General features: G+C 42.2%; 1 protein-coding gene across 1 annotated transcript in view; it reads left to right on the forward strand.

The window, feature by feature from the left end:
* The window catches only part of KCNMB4 (potassium calcium-activated channel subfamily M regulatory beta subunit 4), a 73,887-nt gene that overhangs the window by 25,096 nt on the left and 28,743 nt on the right, over positions 1-20,048 (forward strand). Inside the window, exon 2 of the mRNA XM_047787196.1 lies at positions 3,496-3,623. Within this exon, the coding sequence (XP_047643152.1) occupies positions 3,496-3,623 (128 nt within the window). The remainder of the gene's footprint in view (positions 1-3,495; positions 3,624-20,048) is intronic.

Here is a 20,048-nt window from a genome sequence, read left to right on the forward strand (position 1 = left end):
ATATGCCGTGGGTGCAGCCCTAAAAAGACAAAAAAAAAAAAAAAAAGAAGAAGGAAAGGAAATGCTCAGCACACTGAAGGAAATAAGCAATTGGAAAATCCGAGGCCTTTATGAACATGTTCCTAATGCAAAATACAGGTCCCCAAGTAAAGACAGACCACACCAGTTCTTCTAGCTGGCTGGAATGCTGGCTGGGCCAGGCTTCCAGCCACCTCCCCAGTGGGCAAGAGCTCTTCTGTGAAATATATTGCAACAGTGTTTATAGCCCTGCCTTCTGCTGGGTCTTTTCTTGCTGTATCTCCAAGAAGAGAATCATAAAGAGGTAGTGCAAAAGTTATTTGGAAGATTTAACAGATTTGAAAAAATGGAGTTCCCATTGTGGCTCTAGCAGAAACGACTCTGACTAGCATCCATGAGGATGCAGGTTCAGTCCCTGGCCTTGCTCAGTGGGTTAAGGATTCGGCATTACCATGAGATGTGGTGTAGGTGACAGGCTCGGCTTGGATCCCAAGTTGCTGTGGCTGTGGTGAGGGCCAGTGGCTACAGCTCTGATTCGACCCCTAGCCTGGGAACCTCCATATGCCATGGGTGGGGTCCTAAAAATACAAAAAAAAAAAAAAAGCAAGCAAACAAACAAACAGATAAGAAAAAATGAAATCTAGAAAAAGGAAGTAATTTACTGAAGGTCAAACATGTAACAAATAATAGGACTGGAGCCCTATCTAATGGTCTCCACTGCTTCTAAGCCCAACTACTGCTTTTTTTTTTTTGCCTTTTTGCCATTTCTTGGGCTACTCCCACGGCATATTGAGGTTCCCAGGCTAGGGGTTGAATTGGAGCTGTAGCCACTGGCCTACATCAGAGCCACAGCAACTCGGGATCTGAGCCGCTTCTGCGACCTACACCACAGCTCATGGCAATGCCGGATCCTTAACCCGCTGAGCAAGGCCAGGGATTGAACCCATAACCTCATGGTTCCTAGTCGAATTCGTTAACCACTGAGCCACGATGGGAACTCCCCAACTACTGCTTTGAAAGAACTCAGAAATTCATAATTTCACAGAATTTTTTGCTTTATATTATTGTTATTAGTAGAAGCGAAGCTATATATGTAGAGGATAAGAGTGCAGTGATTCAGTTATTGAGACAATATTTGCATGACATGTTGTGAATTTGTTACATATAATAGAAAAAGTCCAAATTTACTAAAATTTAAAATGTGCTTTTTTTTGAACTAGCTATTTATTTATATATATATAAAATGATGTTTACTTTTTTCATTATAGCTAGTTTACAGTGTTCTGTCAATTTTCTACTATACAGCATGGTGACCCAGTTACACATACATGTAAACATTCTTTTTTCTCACATTATCATGCTCCATCATAAGTGACTAGACATAGTTCCCAGTGCTACACAGCAGGATCTCACTGCTAATTCATTCCAAAAGCAATAGTTTACATCTGTTAACCCCAAGCTCCCAATCCATCCTGTTCCCTTCCCCTCCCCCTTAGCAACCACAAGTTTATTTTCCAAGTCCATAAGTTTCTTTTCTGTGGGAAGGCTCATTTGTGCCATATATTAGATTCCAGATAAAAGTGATATCATATGGTATTTGTCTTTCTCTTTCTGACCTACTTCACTCAGTATGAGAGTCTCTAGTTCCATCCATGTTGCTGCAAATGGCATTATTTTGTTCTCTTTTATAGCTGAGTAGTGTTCCATTGTGTATATGTACCACATTGAACTAGCTTTTTGTTTTGGTTTTGGGGTGGGGTTTTTTGGCCACACCCGTGGCATGTGGAAGTTCTCCAGCCAAGGATCAATAAATGTGCTTGTTTTAAAATGTTTAACCACTGTGAAGAAAGCTCCATCATCTTGAATAAAAACCTATTTCTGTGTGTTATTTTTAATTAATTCTATGAACATTTCTGAAACTTCAGTGTTACCAGGTATAGTCCTAAGTGTAAAGTTACAGAAGAGAAAAATAGCCCTCGTCCCAACTTGCCCTCAAACTGGGGAGGCGGACATAAAACAGACAAGCGCGCTACTGAGTGAGTCTAGCTGCAGTAGTTTCGGGTGGGACATCTGTGGCAACGCAAATAAGGGGGACTTAACTGTAGAGGGTGAAAGAGAAGGCTCCCCCAAACAGATGCGAAGAACTGCAACTTGAAAGAAGGGGGCTGAGGCACTACAAGGAGAGAGAGCCGCATGTGCCAGGCGGACAGGTGTGACAGCACATGGCAGACTTGGGAACAAGTGCTTCTTCTGTGCAGCTGCATGCCAGCTTCAAATGAGGATGGGGACAGGCAGAGTTGAGATCATGGAGAACTTTGTACGTAGTACTCAAAAGTTTGTATTTTACCAGAAGATGGTGAGAAGGTATTGACAAAATATATGCTCTAAAATAATGCGGCTCAAATGATGCTGTAAAGATAATGGATTTTTTCTTGTTTGCTAATACTGAAACACCTTGGTTAAACATCTGAGAGCAGAATGAGATGAAGCACCAGACTCTAGTTCCAGTTGTAGAGCTGAAAGAAATATCAGCTCTTAGGAGTTCCCATCATGGCTCAGTGGTTAACGAATCCAACCAGGAACCATGAGGTTGAGGGTTCGGTCCCTGGCCTTGCTCGGTGGGTTAAGGATCCGGCATTGCCATGAGCTGTGGTGTAGGCCGCAGACGCGGCTTGGATCCCTCATTGCTGTGGCTCTGGCTTAGGCCGGTGGCTACAGCTCCGATTAGACCCCTAGCCTGGGAACCTCCATATTCCCGAGAGCGGCGCCAGAAAAGGCAAAAAGACCAAAAAAAAAAAAAAAGTAAGAACACTGGCAGTTCCCTTTGTGGCTCAACAGTTAACAAACCCGGCTAGGATCCATGAGGATGCAGGTTCAATCCCTGGGCTTGCTCATTGGGTTAAGGATCTGGCGTTGCTGTGGCTGTGGTGTAGGCTGGCAGCTGTAGCTCTGGCTGGACCCCTAGCCTGGGAACCTCCAAATGCCACAGGTGAGGCCCTAAAAAGCAAGCAAGAAAACTGGAGTTTCAGTGGTTGAGAGCAATATCTGAGCAGAGCTACATGCTTTATTTGTTAATTAATAGTAGGAGAGGAAAATATCAAGGTCCATTAGAAATTGAGGATGAAAACGACCTTTTGTGTTGCTTCCCTTTGTTGATGGACAGGCCCTCAAAGACAGAGTGTATTATGCTTTCGGTTCGCTTATAGGTTGTAACTAATTGTTTATAAAGTATCTTTAGACTATAATGACTGAAAGTTATTTGGGGCCTATTTTTTTGTTATTGGAATACTTTCTGTAATTGCGCCAAATTAGAAATCTGAAATAGCTTAGCAATTTCAGTTTGGTTAAATTAGAAATTAAGTAGGTCAGAATTAGATTTCCTATCAGCATAATGCCATTTCTCTATTAAAAAAAAAAGGACTGTATTTCAATGTTCTGTAGAATAATAGGTTTACTTTCTGTGTTCTGTTTTGTTAGTGCTCCTATATCCCTCCCTGTAAGAGAGAAAATCAGAAGAACTTGGAAAGTGTCATGAATTGGCAACAGTACTGGAAAGATGAGATTGGTTCCCAGCCATTTACTTGCTATTTTAATCAATTTCAAAGGTAAGCCAATGTTTACATGTGCATATTAAAGCTGTTTGTAGCCTCCGTAGGTGTTGTATTAGTAAATCATAGATTGTGCGTGCTTGACAAAGTATCTGAGATGGAGATGGTCTTGCTCTTTCTGGCATCAAGTTGGAGAAGCCCCTCCTTGCTCTACAAGATGGGAGGCATGTCGAGAATCTGTGGCCAAAAAAAAGAACTTGTGCCATAGAGTTTACCCTCTGGCTCCACTAAGAAAGTGCCTTTAGGTAGGAACACTGTATACTGGAAATGTTCCCTGAGAATTGCCAATTAATGCAATGGACAATATGCAGATTGATCAGCATTTTGGAAGACATCAAATCTTACCGTTTTTTCCCCTTTGTGTCCTGATGAAGTGTCCATGAAAGGAGTTCACACCATGAAAACTGTAATTGACTTAAAATTCAAGTCATGCCACATAGCAGTGGCTCCTTGCACCAGGATATTTCACTGCCACCCAGATTGTTCACAGTAATTTGTTCATCAAGCATTTATCCAGTATTCTCAACTGCTTGCTGTTCCGCAGTTCTGTCTGACTTTCTCTTCCTCCCATAGCCCCTCTCTTAGTGAATGGTACTGTCGTCCACTCATTTACCTAGTCCAGAAACTTGGGCTAATTCTTAGCTCACTTTTCTCCTTGACACTTCATAATCTATATGCACCATCCCATTAATTTCATGCCTGCATTAACTCCTCTCTGCCTTCCCTTGCCCCTGTTTTTGTTCAGATTCACACTGTTGCTCAGCCCTATTAGCATAACTGCACCCCAATCCCTGTCCAAGGTATTCTGCACATCACTGCCAAAGCGATCTTTCTAAAACATGAGTCCGATCAGGTTACTCCTCATAGTCTTCAGAGTAAAGTCCAAACATCTTGGCATGGCCTGTGTATCCGGTATCTGTTGTTGTGTAACAAGCCACCCTAAACCTAGTCGCCTTCTGCAACAGTGATTTCTTATTTCTAATGATTCTGTGGGTTGGCCAGGAGATTCATCTGCTGGTCCTTCCTGGGCTCAGGTGCATTCAGATGATGGGGGGACTAGCCACGTGGTCCACGGTGGCCTCCTCCCTCATGCCCAGCACATGGTGCCAGCTCAGCCAAAGCGCACTCCTTCCTCTTCCACCTGGCCTCTCATCCCCCAGCAGGCAGGACTGCCTTCCTCACAATACGGCAGCCTCAGGAGAGCACGTAAAGAGAGCCAGACCTTGTCTCTGGACCTCATGTAACATCCCTTTGGACATGTTCTACCAGTCAGAGCAAATCATGAGGCTGGTCAGATTCACAGGAGGTTGAAATAGACTCGGCTTCCTGCCAGAAGAAGCCATAAAGGTTTTGTGGCCACATTTCATCCAGTTCACAGCATGCAAGCCTCCTCAAGCTCCCACCCCAGATGCCCTCCTCTCCAGCTTTATCTCCATGCTTATAGTCTGTTCAATAGCCACTCTTAACCATATGAAGTTCCAAGAATATCTTATATGTTTATTGCCATGTGTTTTAATTTGCTTCTCCTGCTTCTTGACTGCCTTGTTCTGCCTTCGCCTCTGATATTACCATCTCTGGATGGCTTCCCTTGATCTTCAAGTTTGATTTATTTGTATACCACTTAGGATGCCATCTGCTGCAGGACAACAGAAAACTGACTCAAAGTAGCATAATAATTCGGAAATTGATTATTTCATGCATCCAAGAATGCACAGGTGGACCAGTAGTAGGGTAGTTTGATACAATGCCTTAACATCATTAAGAATGCTGCTCCTTTCTACATCTCAGTTTTACCTCTGGGTGGCTCCCCTCATGGATACAATATGGTGGCTGTGGTTCCAGATGTCATAGCCAGGCGCAGCAATATCCAAAGGCCAGAAAGCAACCTATCCCTCCTGGTATGGAGTTCCCATCGTGGCTCAGTGGTTAACGAATCCATCCAGGAACCATGAGGTTTCGGGTTCGATCCCTGGCCTTGCTCAGTGGGTTAAGGATCTGGCATTGTTGTGAGCTGTGGTATAGGTTGCAGACGCAGCTCAGATCTGCATTGCTGTGGCTCTGGCATAGGCCGGTGGCTACAGCTCTGATTGGACCCCTAGCCTGGGAACCTCCATATGCCACGGGAGCAGCTCAAGATAAGGCAAAAAGACAAAAAAAAAAAAAAAAAAGACAGCGACCTATCCCTCCTGGTATATTTTTCTTGAGGTTAGGAAACCTTTTCCCAACTTCCCATAACCAGCCTCTCAGGTATCCTTGTTTAGAAAAAGTTTCCTTGTTTGCATCTAAATCTCACAAGAAAGAGCAATCAGAAGCTGTCTCTGAGATCAGGATAAGGCGGTGTCCCCAAAGTCATGCGGAGGGAGGTTGTATAGAAAGGGAACAGAATTTGTGTAACAACCAAAAGGGCCATCAGCTACAAAGTGTATCTCCCATGATCTATACAGAGCTCTCTCCCAGAGGTTTGCAACCCTCACTGTCATAACTGTAGCAGAAGAGCTTTTAAAAAAACACATCACAGGAGTTTCTGTTGTGACTCAGTGGAAACGAACCTGACTAGTATACACGAGAATGAGGGTTTGATCCCTGGCCTCGCTCAGTGGGTTAAGGATCTGGCGTTGCTGTGACCTGCAGCATAGGTTGCAGATGCGGCTTGGATCTGGCATTTTTGTGGCTGTGGTGTAGGCTGGCAGCTGCAGCTCTAATTCAACCCCTAGCTTGGGAACTTTCATATGCCACACCTGCAGCCCTAAAAAAAAAAATATATATATATATATATATATGTATATATATATATATATATACACACACACACACACATATATAATATAAATTTAAAATATATATATATATATATATATATAAATTCAGTTAGAATCATTGGTGGATCAACCTAGGCATTAGCATTAAAAAATGGATTTAACAAATTGATTCCAGGGATTCTAATATACAACCAAGATCAAGAGCCACTGTGCTGTGCTCTAACCTGTCACCATCTACTGGACTTATTTGTATGCCCATCTTCCCAACCAAACTGTCTACTGGTTCATGGCGTGGGCTTAATCTTCTTTGGCTCTGTATCCCTAGCACTGAGCACGAAGCCTGGCTCTCAGTTTAAAAATATGTGGTGAATGACTGAATCAATGAATGCATTGTGCCAGAATAATAAGGGTTCTGTGCTTCCAAGGAATTACTTTATTGGGAGAAAGAGATGCTTATGCAGATGACTTCATCAGTTAGAAATGAAAGGGAGGAAAGCCTTAAAGATGGGGTGGCTACAATAAAGAAACCAAGCTTGACAATGTCAGTTACATTAGGTAAATCGGTTGTATAATAAGGAGTGGTGAGTTTCTAAGCTGGAAAAGTTGGTTGGAGTTAGATCTCTGAAGGGTCATGAATACCATACTAAGGAGGTGGTCTTTGTCATATGGGCAGAGAAAATTTGTGAAAGTTTTTTCTTTCTTTCTTTTTTTAACCAAAGCCTGACATGAGCAGATCTCAGATTTAGAAAGTATCTGGTGTGAGAGTTGACTGTATATTGGAGAAGAAAGATGAGTGAAGGCAAGGAGCTCCAGCTCAGAGATGGGGGGAGTATGGAGAGTACTGAGTGGGTGAAACATGTAACATTTTTGAGTGTTTACCCTGTGCAACCATTGTGAATAACATTTTGTTTAGATCACCAGATTTGTTATAATCTAAATACCAGCCCCACTTGACAGGTTGAGAAATCAGTCTTAAAGATGCCATTTGAAGTCTTCAGGTGATAAAACTGGAATCCAGTTAATTTCCTTCTATTAACCATTCTGCTTGTCCCATTAAAGCATTTTGAGGGTTTCAAGGAGAGCAGTGGTCCTGGCAGTGGCTCAGGAAGGGGCCCATCAGAAAGACATTTCGAGGTACAGTCAACAGAACTTAATGGCCATGAGAGTGATGAGGAAAAGGGAGGTGCCAAGTTTGACTGAGCGTGAGGATAGGGTAGACTAGCTCTAACTGTGCTGAATTTGAGGGCCCCCCTAAGATTGTCCAGAAGATACTCGAAAGAGTGAGAAGCTCAGACTTTTGGTTCAGGAGCAGGAGGTCAGGGTCAGTGTTTTACCAATGTGGGAATTACAAGCTGTAGGTGAAGCAAAGAGGAAGAATGCATACGGGAGCAGGTGGAGAGAGGAGAGAAATGTTGACAGAATCTTGGGATCCTTTAGGTTTAAGTCACAGGAAGAGGTTATGGGGAAAGGGTGGCCAGATGTTGAGAAGTCAAAAGAGAATAGTGTCTTGTGGGGGGGGGGATGTTTTAAGGAGAAAGGGGGTCATCAAGACAGACTACTGAGAAGTCATCAGTCTGGGGAATTAGGTGTGTGTAAGTGATCTTGTGACAGTGGGTACCATCTTAGAGCTCAGGGTCAAAAATCATTTTCTATTAAGCTGAGTGAAACTGTGCAGGCTTCACTAAGTACAGACTACTTTTTCAAAAAGTTTGCCGTAACTGGAAAAAAAAGTTTGGCGAAGTAACGAGTAATTGAGAGGGAAGCAGGAATGGATTCAGAGCAATGAGATGGGTTTCCGACGAAAACTGCAGAGGAAGAAGGAAACATCGATGACAGTAAATTAGGCAAAAAGGGAACACGCCTTCACGAAAACGAGATAGGATGGAATAAAAGGTTAACTGGAAGGAGTTTTCCTGTGGCTCAGCAGCTGGCATTGTCACTGCTGTGGTTCTAGTCGCAGCTGTGGCACAGGTTCGATCCCTAGCCTGGGAATTTCCAAAGCTAAAAATTTTAAAAAAAAGTTATGTGGGAGCTCAGCAACAGGGACTCGCAGCAGCAGACAACCTGCTTCTGTCTGAACCAGGTGATATTTCCGCCTCCAGCCCTGGACCAGGGGCTGGTTTCTGAATGTGGTTGACCTTGAGCTTGCAGGTAGAAGCAGATGGTAGCCCCGTCCCACAGGCTGTCCTGCCCAGGTAGTGGTCATCTTAATAACTTCCCCTCAGCCCCCCTCGGGCACTGAGTTTTCTAAAGGCTGCTTCTTCCAACTAAGGCTGCCTCCTCTTAGGGCATGGACTCAATATCCTCAGTACCCAATCAAGAAGGACGATTTCCTGGAATAGTGAGAACCATCTGAGAATAGCTAACACTGCATCATGTGTCAATGGTGTTCCCTTTAGTAGTGGTACATTCAGGCCCATCATTCCTCCTTCAGAATACCCATTCCCCATCCATCACTTTGCTGTCCCATTTTCAAACTCTTGGGGTGTAGATAAAAGTGGGGGTGGTCTGTCACATCTCAGAAGCACTCAAGACATGATTTCAAGTGACTTCAGGAAAACAGAAGTTTGGAGTTTGGCTCTTTTACCATGACATTTGCAAGAGGAAACAAGAGTGCTGGTTGGAGGTGTGAAAAATGGCAGCTCCTTGGTGCCATCTACTCTTAGTATACTTTTTACTACTGCTAAATATGAAATAAAAATAGGCTTACTGTAGAGACTCCCAGATGCTCTTGATAAGATGAACTTTATATTTAAAGTAACCTTTAGATTTCACTCAAATGCAGGAAATTAGGGAGACTAGGTACCAAGAAGTTTCCATTTTCAGGAAAAGGGTGTTATCTTAAAAATCGAAGACAAAGATGATTGGAGTCTTAGCTTTTCCATTGGTGAAGCCTTATTTGGGTGAGTTATTCTCAGGAATAGAATCCGCAATGGTGGAGCAGACACCAGCAGCCATGCCTGCCATGGAAGGAAAGTCCCCATGCACTCCCCGCCTCCTTCTACACCCCAGAAGGACCCCATGGAGGCATTGCTGTGATGACTTCCCTCCAAGGGCTCTGTGGAACCTGTCCCTGACTGGCTCCATTCATGATCTTCCTGTACAACCTTTTGGCGCTTTGCTTCCCTCAACCTCAAGGCTCACAAGCTCCATGCAATGTGTAGATTTCTGTTTATGCTTGTTGGTGTAGTGAGGTCACTCTTACCCTCCCTACACCATGTTTGTCTCTTATTCTTTCCTTGGCTTATCCTTTCTTAGCAATACCCAAATAACCCTCCTTACCGCATTTATTTTGAAATCCTCATTCCATTACTAGAAAGCATCTCTTGTAGCCTCGCTCTTTCCATACAAGTGTCTTCCTCTTTGCCTTAGCAGGCTTCCCCTTGAAGAGGGCGTGTCTCTGGAAAATGGTTACTCATTCCTTAATTCCTGTTCTTTCTAAGGGCCAAGAAGAATGATCAGTCTTTATTTTTGAACTTTTCCTCTTCGGACATAGTATTTTTCTATACAGGTTTATTTTTAATACTTTATCATATTGAGTGGATAATAGCTCACAGAATGCATAGAGCAGACTCTCTCTCTCTCTCTCTCTCTCTCTCTCACACACACACACACACACACACACACACACACACACACAGTTGTCAAATGAACAAATCCAGCCAGACCACCTGTGAGGTCTTGAGTGCATTCCTTTGGTTGAGGCCCTCCCTGTTTCTCATCTGGATTGTTGAAGTGACTCTCAACTGGTCTTTTAGTCTTAGCCTTTCTCTCTTCCATCACCTACATTGCACTAGGTTTATTATACTCTGTTTAGGTCTGTATTTGATTTTGTCACAATCCCTGATTAAATTTTTCTGCCTTCCTATTGTCCAAAGACCATGCCCTTCCAATTCCAGTTGCAGCTTTCGCTGTTCATGTATCTGTCAGGAGGAAACAAAACCAAAACAGATGGACATGGAGAGCAGACTTGTGGTTGCCAAGGGAGAGGGGGAGGGAGTGGGGTGGACTAAGAGTTTGGGGTTAGTAGATGCAAACTGTTGCGTTTGGAGTGGATAAGCAGTGAGATCCTGCTGTATAGCACAGGGAACTATATCTAGTCACTTATGATGGAACACAGAGGATAATGTGAGAAAAGGAATATATATCTATATATGTGTGACTGCCATTTTGCTTTGTAGCTGAAATTGACAGAACATTGTAAATCAACTATAATAAAAAGATTTTTTTAAATGAGACATAAAAACAGCTGGGAAAAAAACCAGATGTGATAGGGGCTTCACGTAGCTTGTAGTCTATTGTTACACCATTAGATAGATAATTACAAAGTGGGGTAAATGCTCTGAAGGAAAATCCAGGGGTGCTGCTATGAGATATTATAACAAGGTGGGGAATTTTGGAGGCCTGTGTAACATAATTAGGTGGAGACTAGAGAATTTTCAAGACTTAGCTGGATAAAAAGTGAGGGAAACAGTATTTCAAAATGAGACCCTTCCATGTGCAAAGGTTTTGAGGCAAGTAAGAGGTTGATGAGGGAGTTCCCATTGTGGCACAGTGGAAATGAATCCGACTAGTATCCATGAGGATGCAGGTTCAATCCCTGGCCTCGCTCAGTGGGTTAAGGATCCAGTTACTGTGAGCTGTCTTGAGATGTGGCTCGGATCCTGAGTCGCTGAGGCTGTGGTGTAGGCCAGCAGCTGTAGCTCGGATTTGACCCCGAGCCTGGGAACATTCATGTGCTGTGGGTGCAGCCCCTCCCCGCCCCCCCCCCCAAAAAAAAAGAAAAGGAAAAAAAGAAAGAGGTTAGTGAGTCTTAGGAACTGGATGGCCATGACAGGGGAGCCGTGAGGCAGAAGGAAAGTGGTGAGTGTTGACATTGGAGAGAGTAGGGAGGGCTTACGTTTCTCTTCAATGCAGTCAGCAGCCAGCGATGGGAAGTGAGGACACGACCTGATTTAAATGTGTTCACTCTTCAGTCCAGCTGCTCCAGTAGCCTCAGATTCCTCTCTGTTTCTCACCCACATCCATACCTTTGCCCCTGTCTCTCTCCTCTTCCCCCACTCGGGGACACCTTGCCCTTTTCCCGCTTCTAGGAATTAGCACATCCCAGTGGTTCTAGAAAGAACCCTGGAAGCCCTTACCACTTTGTAGTGGTCTCGGGTATATTACTCTGACCTACCTGTGCCTCAGCTCCCTTTGTAGAGGAGAGAAGCAAAAAGGTTATTGTAAGGTGATCAATGAGACGGCCCGTGCCTAACACATAGTAATTACTACAAAGTATTTGCTATTATTATTTTTATTACTATTAATAAGATTGGCCTCTCAGGCCACTGTGTAACCTTCTCTCACTTTTTCAGGTATAATCAATTACTTCCTCTTCTGAGCTCCTGCATGGCTGTGGTTTCTTTTATTACGCTGTTAGAGAGTTAGTTGATTATGTACCTTTCTCCTTTTGTAGATTATGAATTTCTTAAGGCAGCAAGCATGTGACATCAGGCATCTGGGTTTACATTATTAACTATGTGACCTAAGGTAAATCCTCTCTAAAACGTTATCCTCTATAAATGAGGATAATGTTATCTATCATAAGGGTTTGTGAATTTTGGTTTTTTTTTTTTTTTTTTTGATAAGGATCATGTCTGCACCATAGTACGTACTTAGTGAATGTATGTGCTTTTCTTTCCCTGCCCTGTCAATTTCTAACAACTGGGATAGAAACAGCTAATCAGTGAATAGTCTGGTTATTCACTGATTGGAGGCTGAGTGAGGTGTTGAATGAATAAATAAGAGAGATTTGATTAGAGTGAAACAGTGGAACACACGCAAATAGCAAAGAAGGGATTCTATTGTTAAATAAAATAAATATGTTGCACTTCTGATACTGAACAAACATATTCCAGTTTTGAAGTTCATTCAAAGTATGTTTGTCCTGTGGTACATATTTTCAAATTGAATTTACCCTTAGCAGGACTTTCCTTGTGGCTCACGACGTAACTACATGGTGTTGCTTGTATAGTGCTTGTGGCTTGACCCCAGCTCAGGAGCTTCCATATGCTGCAGGTGTGGCCGAAAAAAAGAAAGAGAAGAAAAGGAAAGAAAAGAAAAAACTTACCCTTAGCATTTTAGAGAAAGATGAACATAATGGCCTGAGCTAAAATTGAGCATAGTGCTCTTTAGAACACAGTTTGAAAGCTATTAAAATGGATTAAAAGCAATTGATTAGAAAAGGAATGTTCACTTACTTAGGGCTTTGCTATAACATTTGATAGATTGACGGATTAAAGGATCTCTAAGATTCCTTGTGGCTGTCACATTTTGTGATTTTGTGATTCTCTGACCATTCCAAAAGCTGAAGATGCCCCATCAGATCCTAATGGTGAAAAAGAAAGGCAGTTAGCAAAGAACTAAATGGTTAATAGTCTGGAGCCATTTAGTGGAGGAGCCAGGCACAGTCCTCCTACCTCAAGAGTAATTGAGTTTCATGATGATGACACGGAGTCATCAAAAAAGTTAAATTTGGTTCAATATACCCTCCTTAAAATGCAAAGAAATGTGTAATGCATTCTTAGAAAGATTTTACCAACTACATTTTAATGTTTGTGTTCATTTTTTATTCAGCTTAAAAGGCTAAACTACTATTATTTGGAAAATTCACTTGTTTGAATACTTACCTTCTCCCATGAAATAAACACTGTTGTTTTAGGGGCTGCAAACCTTCCTGCCACAGAATCGCTATCAGCTTCTAGCATGGTGTTGCCCTTTTTAGTGCCCCAGATTTCATCCGTAAAATTACAGCCATTTCAGTCATTTACTCTTTCATTTACTCAACAAGCAGTTGTTAATCATGTGCCTTATGCCAGGCAACAGTGAACAGAGGTAATAAGACTTTGTTTCTGTCTTCAGAGAACTCACTGACTACTCTGAAAGACCAACATGTAAATAAGCAATTTGGAATGTAATTTAGAAAGTGCCGTAATTATACACATGCGCGCACACACACACACACACACACACACATACACACACGGTATAGTGCTTGGACCTGCTTGAATGAAGATAAGGATAGAGAGAGAAAAGCCTTCACAGAGGAAAGTCTGAGGTGAGTTTTTAAAAACTGAGTAGGCAAAAAAGAAAAAACCAAAAAAACCAAAAAAACAAAAAAACCTGAGTAGGAATTTTCCAGATACACAAAGGCTAGGGAAAGGAATTTTGGGGAAAATAAAGCATGTTCAGAGGCATTAAGATTTGAAATGTTATGGGGGACTGGAAGAAACATGAGAGCTACACATACCTGGAGAATGCATTAGGAGAAAAGTGATAGATGCACCAGAAGAGGTTGAATCAGAATGCTATGCTTTTGTGGATGCTAAGGTTTGGGACTTTGTTCTGTGGTCAGTGGAGGCGCAATACTCCCATTGTGTTTTAAGCAGACCAATCTTGTGACGGCATGGAAGATAGACTAGCTATGACCCAAACATGGAGGAAAGGTAAACAATTTGGAAATTATTATGTTGGTCCAAATAAGGGGTGAGAAGAGCTTAGGCAAAGGCAGAATTAATGGAGAAGGAAAGGAGGGAATGGACATGAGATTGTTTAGAAGTGGAATCCACAGGCTTAGAGAGACACCTGATGCATGATAGGGGATCAGGTTAAGAAGAAGACAGATGGCACGACTCTGGCTTTCTATCCTGGGCCCTGGAGGCAACATCTTCTGGGGGGTTCAAGGAAAGCTTTTGCATTCCTGATGTAAGTACCACGCCCTCCTCTTTCTACTGTGTTTGCCCTGAGAAGTGGATAGATGTGGCTTGAGGTTACAAGTGCAAAAGCCATATTGCAGTTTTGAGGTGATGTGCAGAACATGGGCATATGAAGAGTAGAGCAAGAGATAGAAAAGGCCAGCTTTCCAGCACCATCATTGAGTAGCTATCCCTGCCCCAGACCGCCTACCTCTGGATTTCTTATTTTGTGAGACAAATAACACTTACATGCTTATATATGTGTCTCTGAATATATTTATAACCAACCAATACATTGAAAAACAATTGGTCAGTTGTAATTGATTTTTGCTATGTCTTTGCATTTTTGGACTTAGGAAGCCATAAAACCAGATTTCTTTTAATACTTTTATAGGTTGAATTTAATTGTTCTGTTGGCTTCTAAGCTTTCCTTTAAATTTTTTTTTTATAAGACAAATTACTGAAGAAAACAAAGCTCATCTTTATTGGCAGACCTCTTACGATACAAATGGGGGAAAAGGTACACAGAAATATGAGAAGTGCTGTTTTGAATAAATTCCGTAAGGAAATTTTATTGACCTCTGACTGAATAATTGAATATTAGACTTATTTGATAAAAATTTAATTTTTAAGAGAGATTTTACTTTTGTTTTCTATTTACTCTGAGAAATATTTCTTATAATCTACCATTAAATAAGAGACTGGTTCTGTAGTTATTTCCTAAAGGAATATATGGACTTTCTCTTTAAACATTAAGTCCAATGATACATCTTGAGTCTTAAAAAAACAAAACAGTGAATCTGGAATCTTACCCAAATTGAGTCTTTTCTGTATACATTTGTGTCTGGTTCCATATTAAGAGAGATTACATCAGAATTGAAAGCCCTCTTTGGTCTCAAAATCTGTACTTTTTTAAGAAAAGCAGTGATTGCTGTGGCTTCTCCAGTATGCTCTAGAATATGGATAGCATTCTTTTCAGTCTTCTTTCAGAGTCTGACATCCAAGGGGCTGTACATTACCTAGGATATAAATTCGGGGGTCTGTTTTCAAAGTGTTTTTATGCTTGCAAATTCATCTTCTAACAGCTTTTGTCACCATGGCAGTAGAGTTAAGAATTTGATGTTATTAAGTCACTTTTCATTTAAGATAGTTTATGCAGCCATCAAACAAAGTCCCGAGGGCATTTGGGAGGAAAACTACAGGAACCACAGGACAAGTAGGTCACAGAGTGCAGCACCGTCAGATGGTGGAATGCAGGGCAGGGCTGTGCGTCAGGAGACTTGAGTTCTATCCATAGCTCTTTTCGTGACTCAGTGTATGACCTTGGGCTACTTACTGAAGGGTTCTTGCCTCAGTGGCATCTTGGCTAAAATGGGGCCAGAATCAGCCTTTAACACATGTAGAGTGTATCACATCTGGGAGACCCCTTCTAGTCATTTATTCTAGCCCAAGGTAAACCCCTGTCACAGTTTTGAAAATAGTCTCCATTCTCGACTTTAGCAACTCTGGTGACAGTGGACATCGCCTCCCCTGAAGCATCCCATTCCACTTCATTCCCAGTTAGTCGTCCATGGTTCATTTGAGGATAGACCTAGATTGGGCACATTCATAAAAATGGAAGTAGATGAGAAGCTATCAGGCACCGGAGGAAGAGGGAGAGGGAGAGTCGTTGGCTTATGGTTACAAAGCTTCTATTTGAGATGATGGAAGAGATTTGGCAGTAGATAATGATGGTTCCACATCATTGTCAGTTTAATTCATGCCATTAAGTTGTATCCTTAAAATGGCAAATTTTATCATATATGTGTGTATGTGTGTATATATATATATATTTTTTTTTTTCTAACCACATTAAAAGTAAAACTTTATCTTGGTTAGCACTATGGTCTCAGTAGGAAGGTAAACCACCTTATCTAAATTTTACGGGAGAAGAAACAGCCCTTAAGGTCACATGGCCAGGGAGGAGCAGGGTAAGGATTTGCACCTGAGTCCTTGACCCTTAGGCCATAGGTGTCCTGTAGTCCATGTGGCCATTGCTGTTGGGCATAGAGTTGTTTTCACTGCTTGTGAAGCTCTTCTTACTGTGTCTAGAGCTTGCTTGTGCAGGGGAGGACAGAATATTTTTGCCGCCATTGTTCATTCGAGAAACTAAAACTCAGTTAATGAAGCCTGACATGGCATTTATTTATTTATCTATCTTATCTATCTATCTATCTATCTATCTATCTATCTATCTATCTATCTATCTATCAGGCAGCCACAAAACCCTATTGACTCTCACAGAACTTCTAATTCATCAAAATTACTTGCCCCACACTGTTTTATACATGCTACTCTTTAAAGTAGGTCTCTCCCCCCCACCCCCATTTCTAACATTTCACTCTGAGAATGATGTTCTGGATTTAAATGTAAGAATTTAAAATTTATCCCTGTATAAATACATGCTGCTACTTTTTTACCGATTGTTCCATTCTCTTATGGTTATTTTGAATCTTGATTCTGGAATGCGTCATATATATAATTTCCTCCATTGTAAAATGTTTACCTAATTGTAAATCCAAATGACTTCAATTTCCTTATCCAAGCTATTGATAAAAATGCTGGAAAGGACTGAGTCATAGACAGAGACTTGACTAGTTCCCTGGTAATCTTCCTCTGGCCTTACCCAATAATAGCCAACGCCTCCATATAGTGCTTGCTCTGTTCCAGAATCTCGTCAAGTGCTTTACACATTGAATCTCACTAAATCTGCCACAACATCCCTGCAAACCACTACTGTCATGATTCTCATTTTATACATGAGGGAATGAAGCACAGAGAAGTTAAGCATCTTGCACAGATCACACAGCTGGCAAGTAGCAGAAGCAGGATTCAAACCTGTACCCTCTGCCTCCATAGCCCAGGTTCCTAAGCACTTTGCTGTAGTGCTGCTGACATCAACCAGGATTCCGGCCCATGCTGGAATAGGATAGCATCAGGGACTCAATGACATCTGATCAATGAGATTGCAACTATAACATTCTTCAAGCATACCATTGGTGGCAAAATAATCTGCAATGCCAGATGAAAGGACTTGTGCCTTATGTGTGCTCTGGCTTCTCCCAAGAAACTTGGATTCTATACTCTCCTTCTCTCTTGTCTGATCAAAAGAGATTTACTTTTTATTTCCCCAGGCACACGGAAGTACTCCCTCTCTGCACTTTATACAAACACATTTTGAAGTGTATTTCAACAATAGGGGTTCCCATCATGGCGCAGCAGAAATGAAGTGTATTTCAACAATAAACTGCACCTAGGGCATATGTCTGGCATTGTGCCAGGTGATGGGAACAGGACAGGAGCAGATGGTGTTCTGTCCCCAAGCCAGCCCCGGGGACACTTGCACCCCACCCTGGTGCCGCCACCCTGTAGGTATTTGGCAGATGTTGTTGAATGGCTAAATGGAAGAGAACTGAGTGCCAAAAATGTCTTTAAAAAATGCTCAGATGTGCACCTGCAAACTGTTTTGGTGCTTTAGATTAGGAAAGCACTAGTTCTGACCATCATGGCTGATTCCTTAGTGAAACTGTAGGAGCCCCAGCCTATCACTGTGCTTTCAGTCAGCCTCAGCTAAATAGTGCTGTGATAACAACTGGAAGCTCTCAGTAGCTCATAGCAATGAGAGTTTATTTCCTGCCTACAGTATCTGTCTGTCTTGGGTCAGATGTATGCAGCCTTGCCCCATGCTGTGATCACTGCAGGACCCCGGCTGAAGTGCCCCTGTGGGGGACACTCATATTAGTCTCACGGCAGATGAAAAGAAGACATTTCCTTAGGAATAGCCATGCCAAAAGTTGTCAGTGATTTTCAATCTCTTCATAGTGTTTAGTCCAACAACCTGATGGCTCTTTACATGTACTTTCTTGCATTTTGAGTATCACATGCCACCAGGGTTAAGGTACTGGCACATTCAATAGAAACTTTATGATCAACTTTTTAATTACTTAAGTTTTAAACATTCTATTATTATACCATAAGTCATCAGTTTCATTGTTATGCACATTTCTGTATGAAATTTTTGTTCTCCAAACATACATGTATAAGCAATTTATCAGTTCAGAAGAGCTTCACAATTTTTTTTTTCTTTTTAGGGCCACACTTGCAGCATATAGCAGTTCCCAGGCTACGGGGTCAAATCGGAGCTGCAGGTGCCGGCCTACGCTACAGCCACAGTGACACAGGATCCAAGCCATGTCTGTGACCTACACCCCAGCTCGTGAAAACTCTGGATCCTTAACCGGCTGAGCAAGCCCAGGGATCGAACTCGTGTCCTCACAGATACTAGTCAGGTTCGTTAACCGCTGAGCCACAACAGGAACTCTGAGCTTCACCATTAATTGAGCTAATTTTCCTGGGCTGAAGTATTTCAATATCTGTTCTGCGCATTTTTACCAAGAGAAAAAACTGCATTATAGACTTGAACAAAACAGAACACAGAGCTATTATCCATGTACTCTTTACTGTATAATTTTGGGATTGATTTGAAGGATTCATTGCTAGCCTTGATAGAAATGTTAGCCTGTTTCTATCTTCTTACATGCAGCAGCAAAGTATGTGTACTCTGCTAATTATTTAATTTAAAAAAATAACTGCTTGATGCGTGCTACATTTTGATGAAATGGGTTCTTAACAATTGAGAAACTTCTAGAAGACAATGTAATAATGGGAAGTAGTCCTGTTTCCTTTGAGCTTTCATAATAATCAAAATATGTGCAATTCACTTTTCCTCCACCCAGGATGCATTTTTCAGATCTGCCAAGATAATGGAGCCATGGTCATGGGAGAGGTATAGAAAGGAAAAGAAATTGTGGCGACTGCTGATTTTTCTTTACTGAAGATCTTGTTACAGGGAATTGGACTTCACTTAATCAGACATTAGTGGTGACTTCCTGAGAGTGGCTTGTGGAATGAGTTACATGATTTTTTTCAGAGATTTAGAAAAAATAGAATGTCTGTTCACCTGCTTGGGACTTACCAGGTATTGGCCTTACTAGGTGCTGGCAGCATTTCCTAGCACGTTAGGTCTGAAACGGTGCCATGAGTAGGCAGAGCAGTGTTGGGAGGCTTCTTGGGGAGGGTAAAACACCTTAGCAAGGGTGGGGCAGGTGAGTTGAAAGAACAGGAACCACTAGTGACAGTAGTGACATGTACACAGGTTGCTTGGACAGGCTAGAGATAGATTTTAAATTAATCAAGCATGAGTTCCCATCATGGCGCAGCAGAAACCAATCCGACTAGGAACCAGGAGGTTGCAGGTTCGATCCCTGTCCTTGATCAGTGGGTTAAGGATTCAGCGTTGCCGTGAGCTGTGGTGTAGGTCGCAGACGTGACTCTGATCTGGCGTTGCTGTGGCTGTGGTGCAGGCCGGCAGCTGTAGCTCCGATTCGGCCCCTAGCCTGGGAACCCTCCATATGCCATTGGTGAGGCCCTAAAAAGCAACAACAACAAAAAAACCAAGCAGGAAGGGAAGAAAAGAAACTTTGTGATGACAGCGTAGTAAACATGATCACCTTCTCTCGGAAATTATCTGAAAATAGCACAATTGGTAAAACCATAAACACACATGACTGTTTATGCAACTACATCTAGGTATTCATGATTCTCCCCCAAAATGTATGTGGGCTTTGAAAGAATTTCCATGAGGTCAAAGATCCTGCCCTCCCCCCACCTCTGCCAAGTCCCCTCCCCCCAAATTTGCTTCACTAAAACTCTGTATGCCTGGATTTTCCTTCCCTTCTTATTCCACGAACATTTACTGAACTCTCATTTCAAGCTTAGCATGGTGCAATGTTCTGGGTGTGGGAACCACCGGAAAAAAGCCAGGCTTTGTAGAGTTGGGCAGACCTGTGGAGACCGCAGTTCTTTGTGGGGATGTTTGCGTTTGAACC

Source organism: Phacochoerus africanus, chromosome 7, assembly GCF_016906955.1.
Source record: "Phacochoerus africanus isolate WHEZ1 chromosome 7, ROS_Pafr_v1, whole genome shotgun sequence".
In the NCBI taxonomy this organism is placed as follows: Eukaryota; Metazoa; Chordata; class Mammalia; order Artiodactyla; family Suidae; genus Phacochoerus; species Phacochoerus africanus.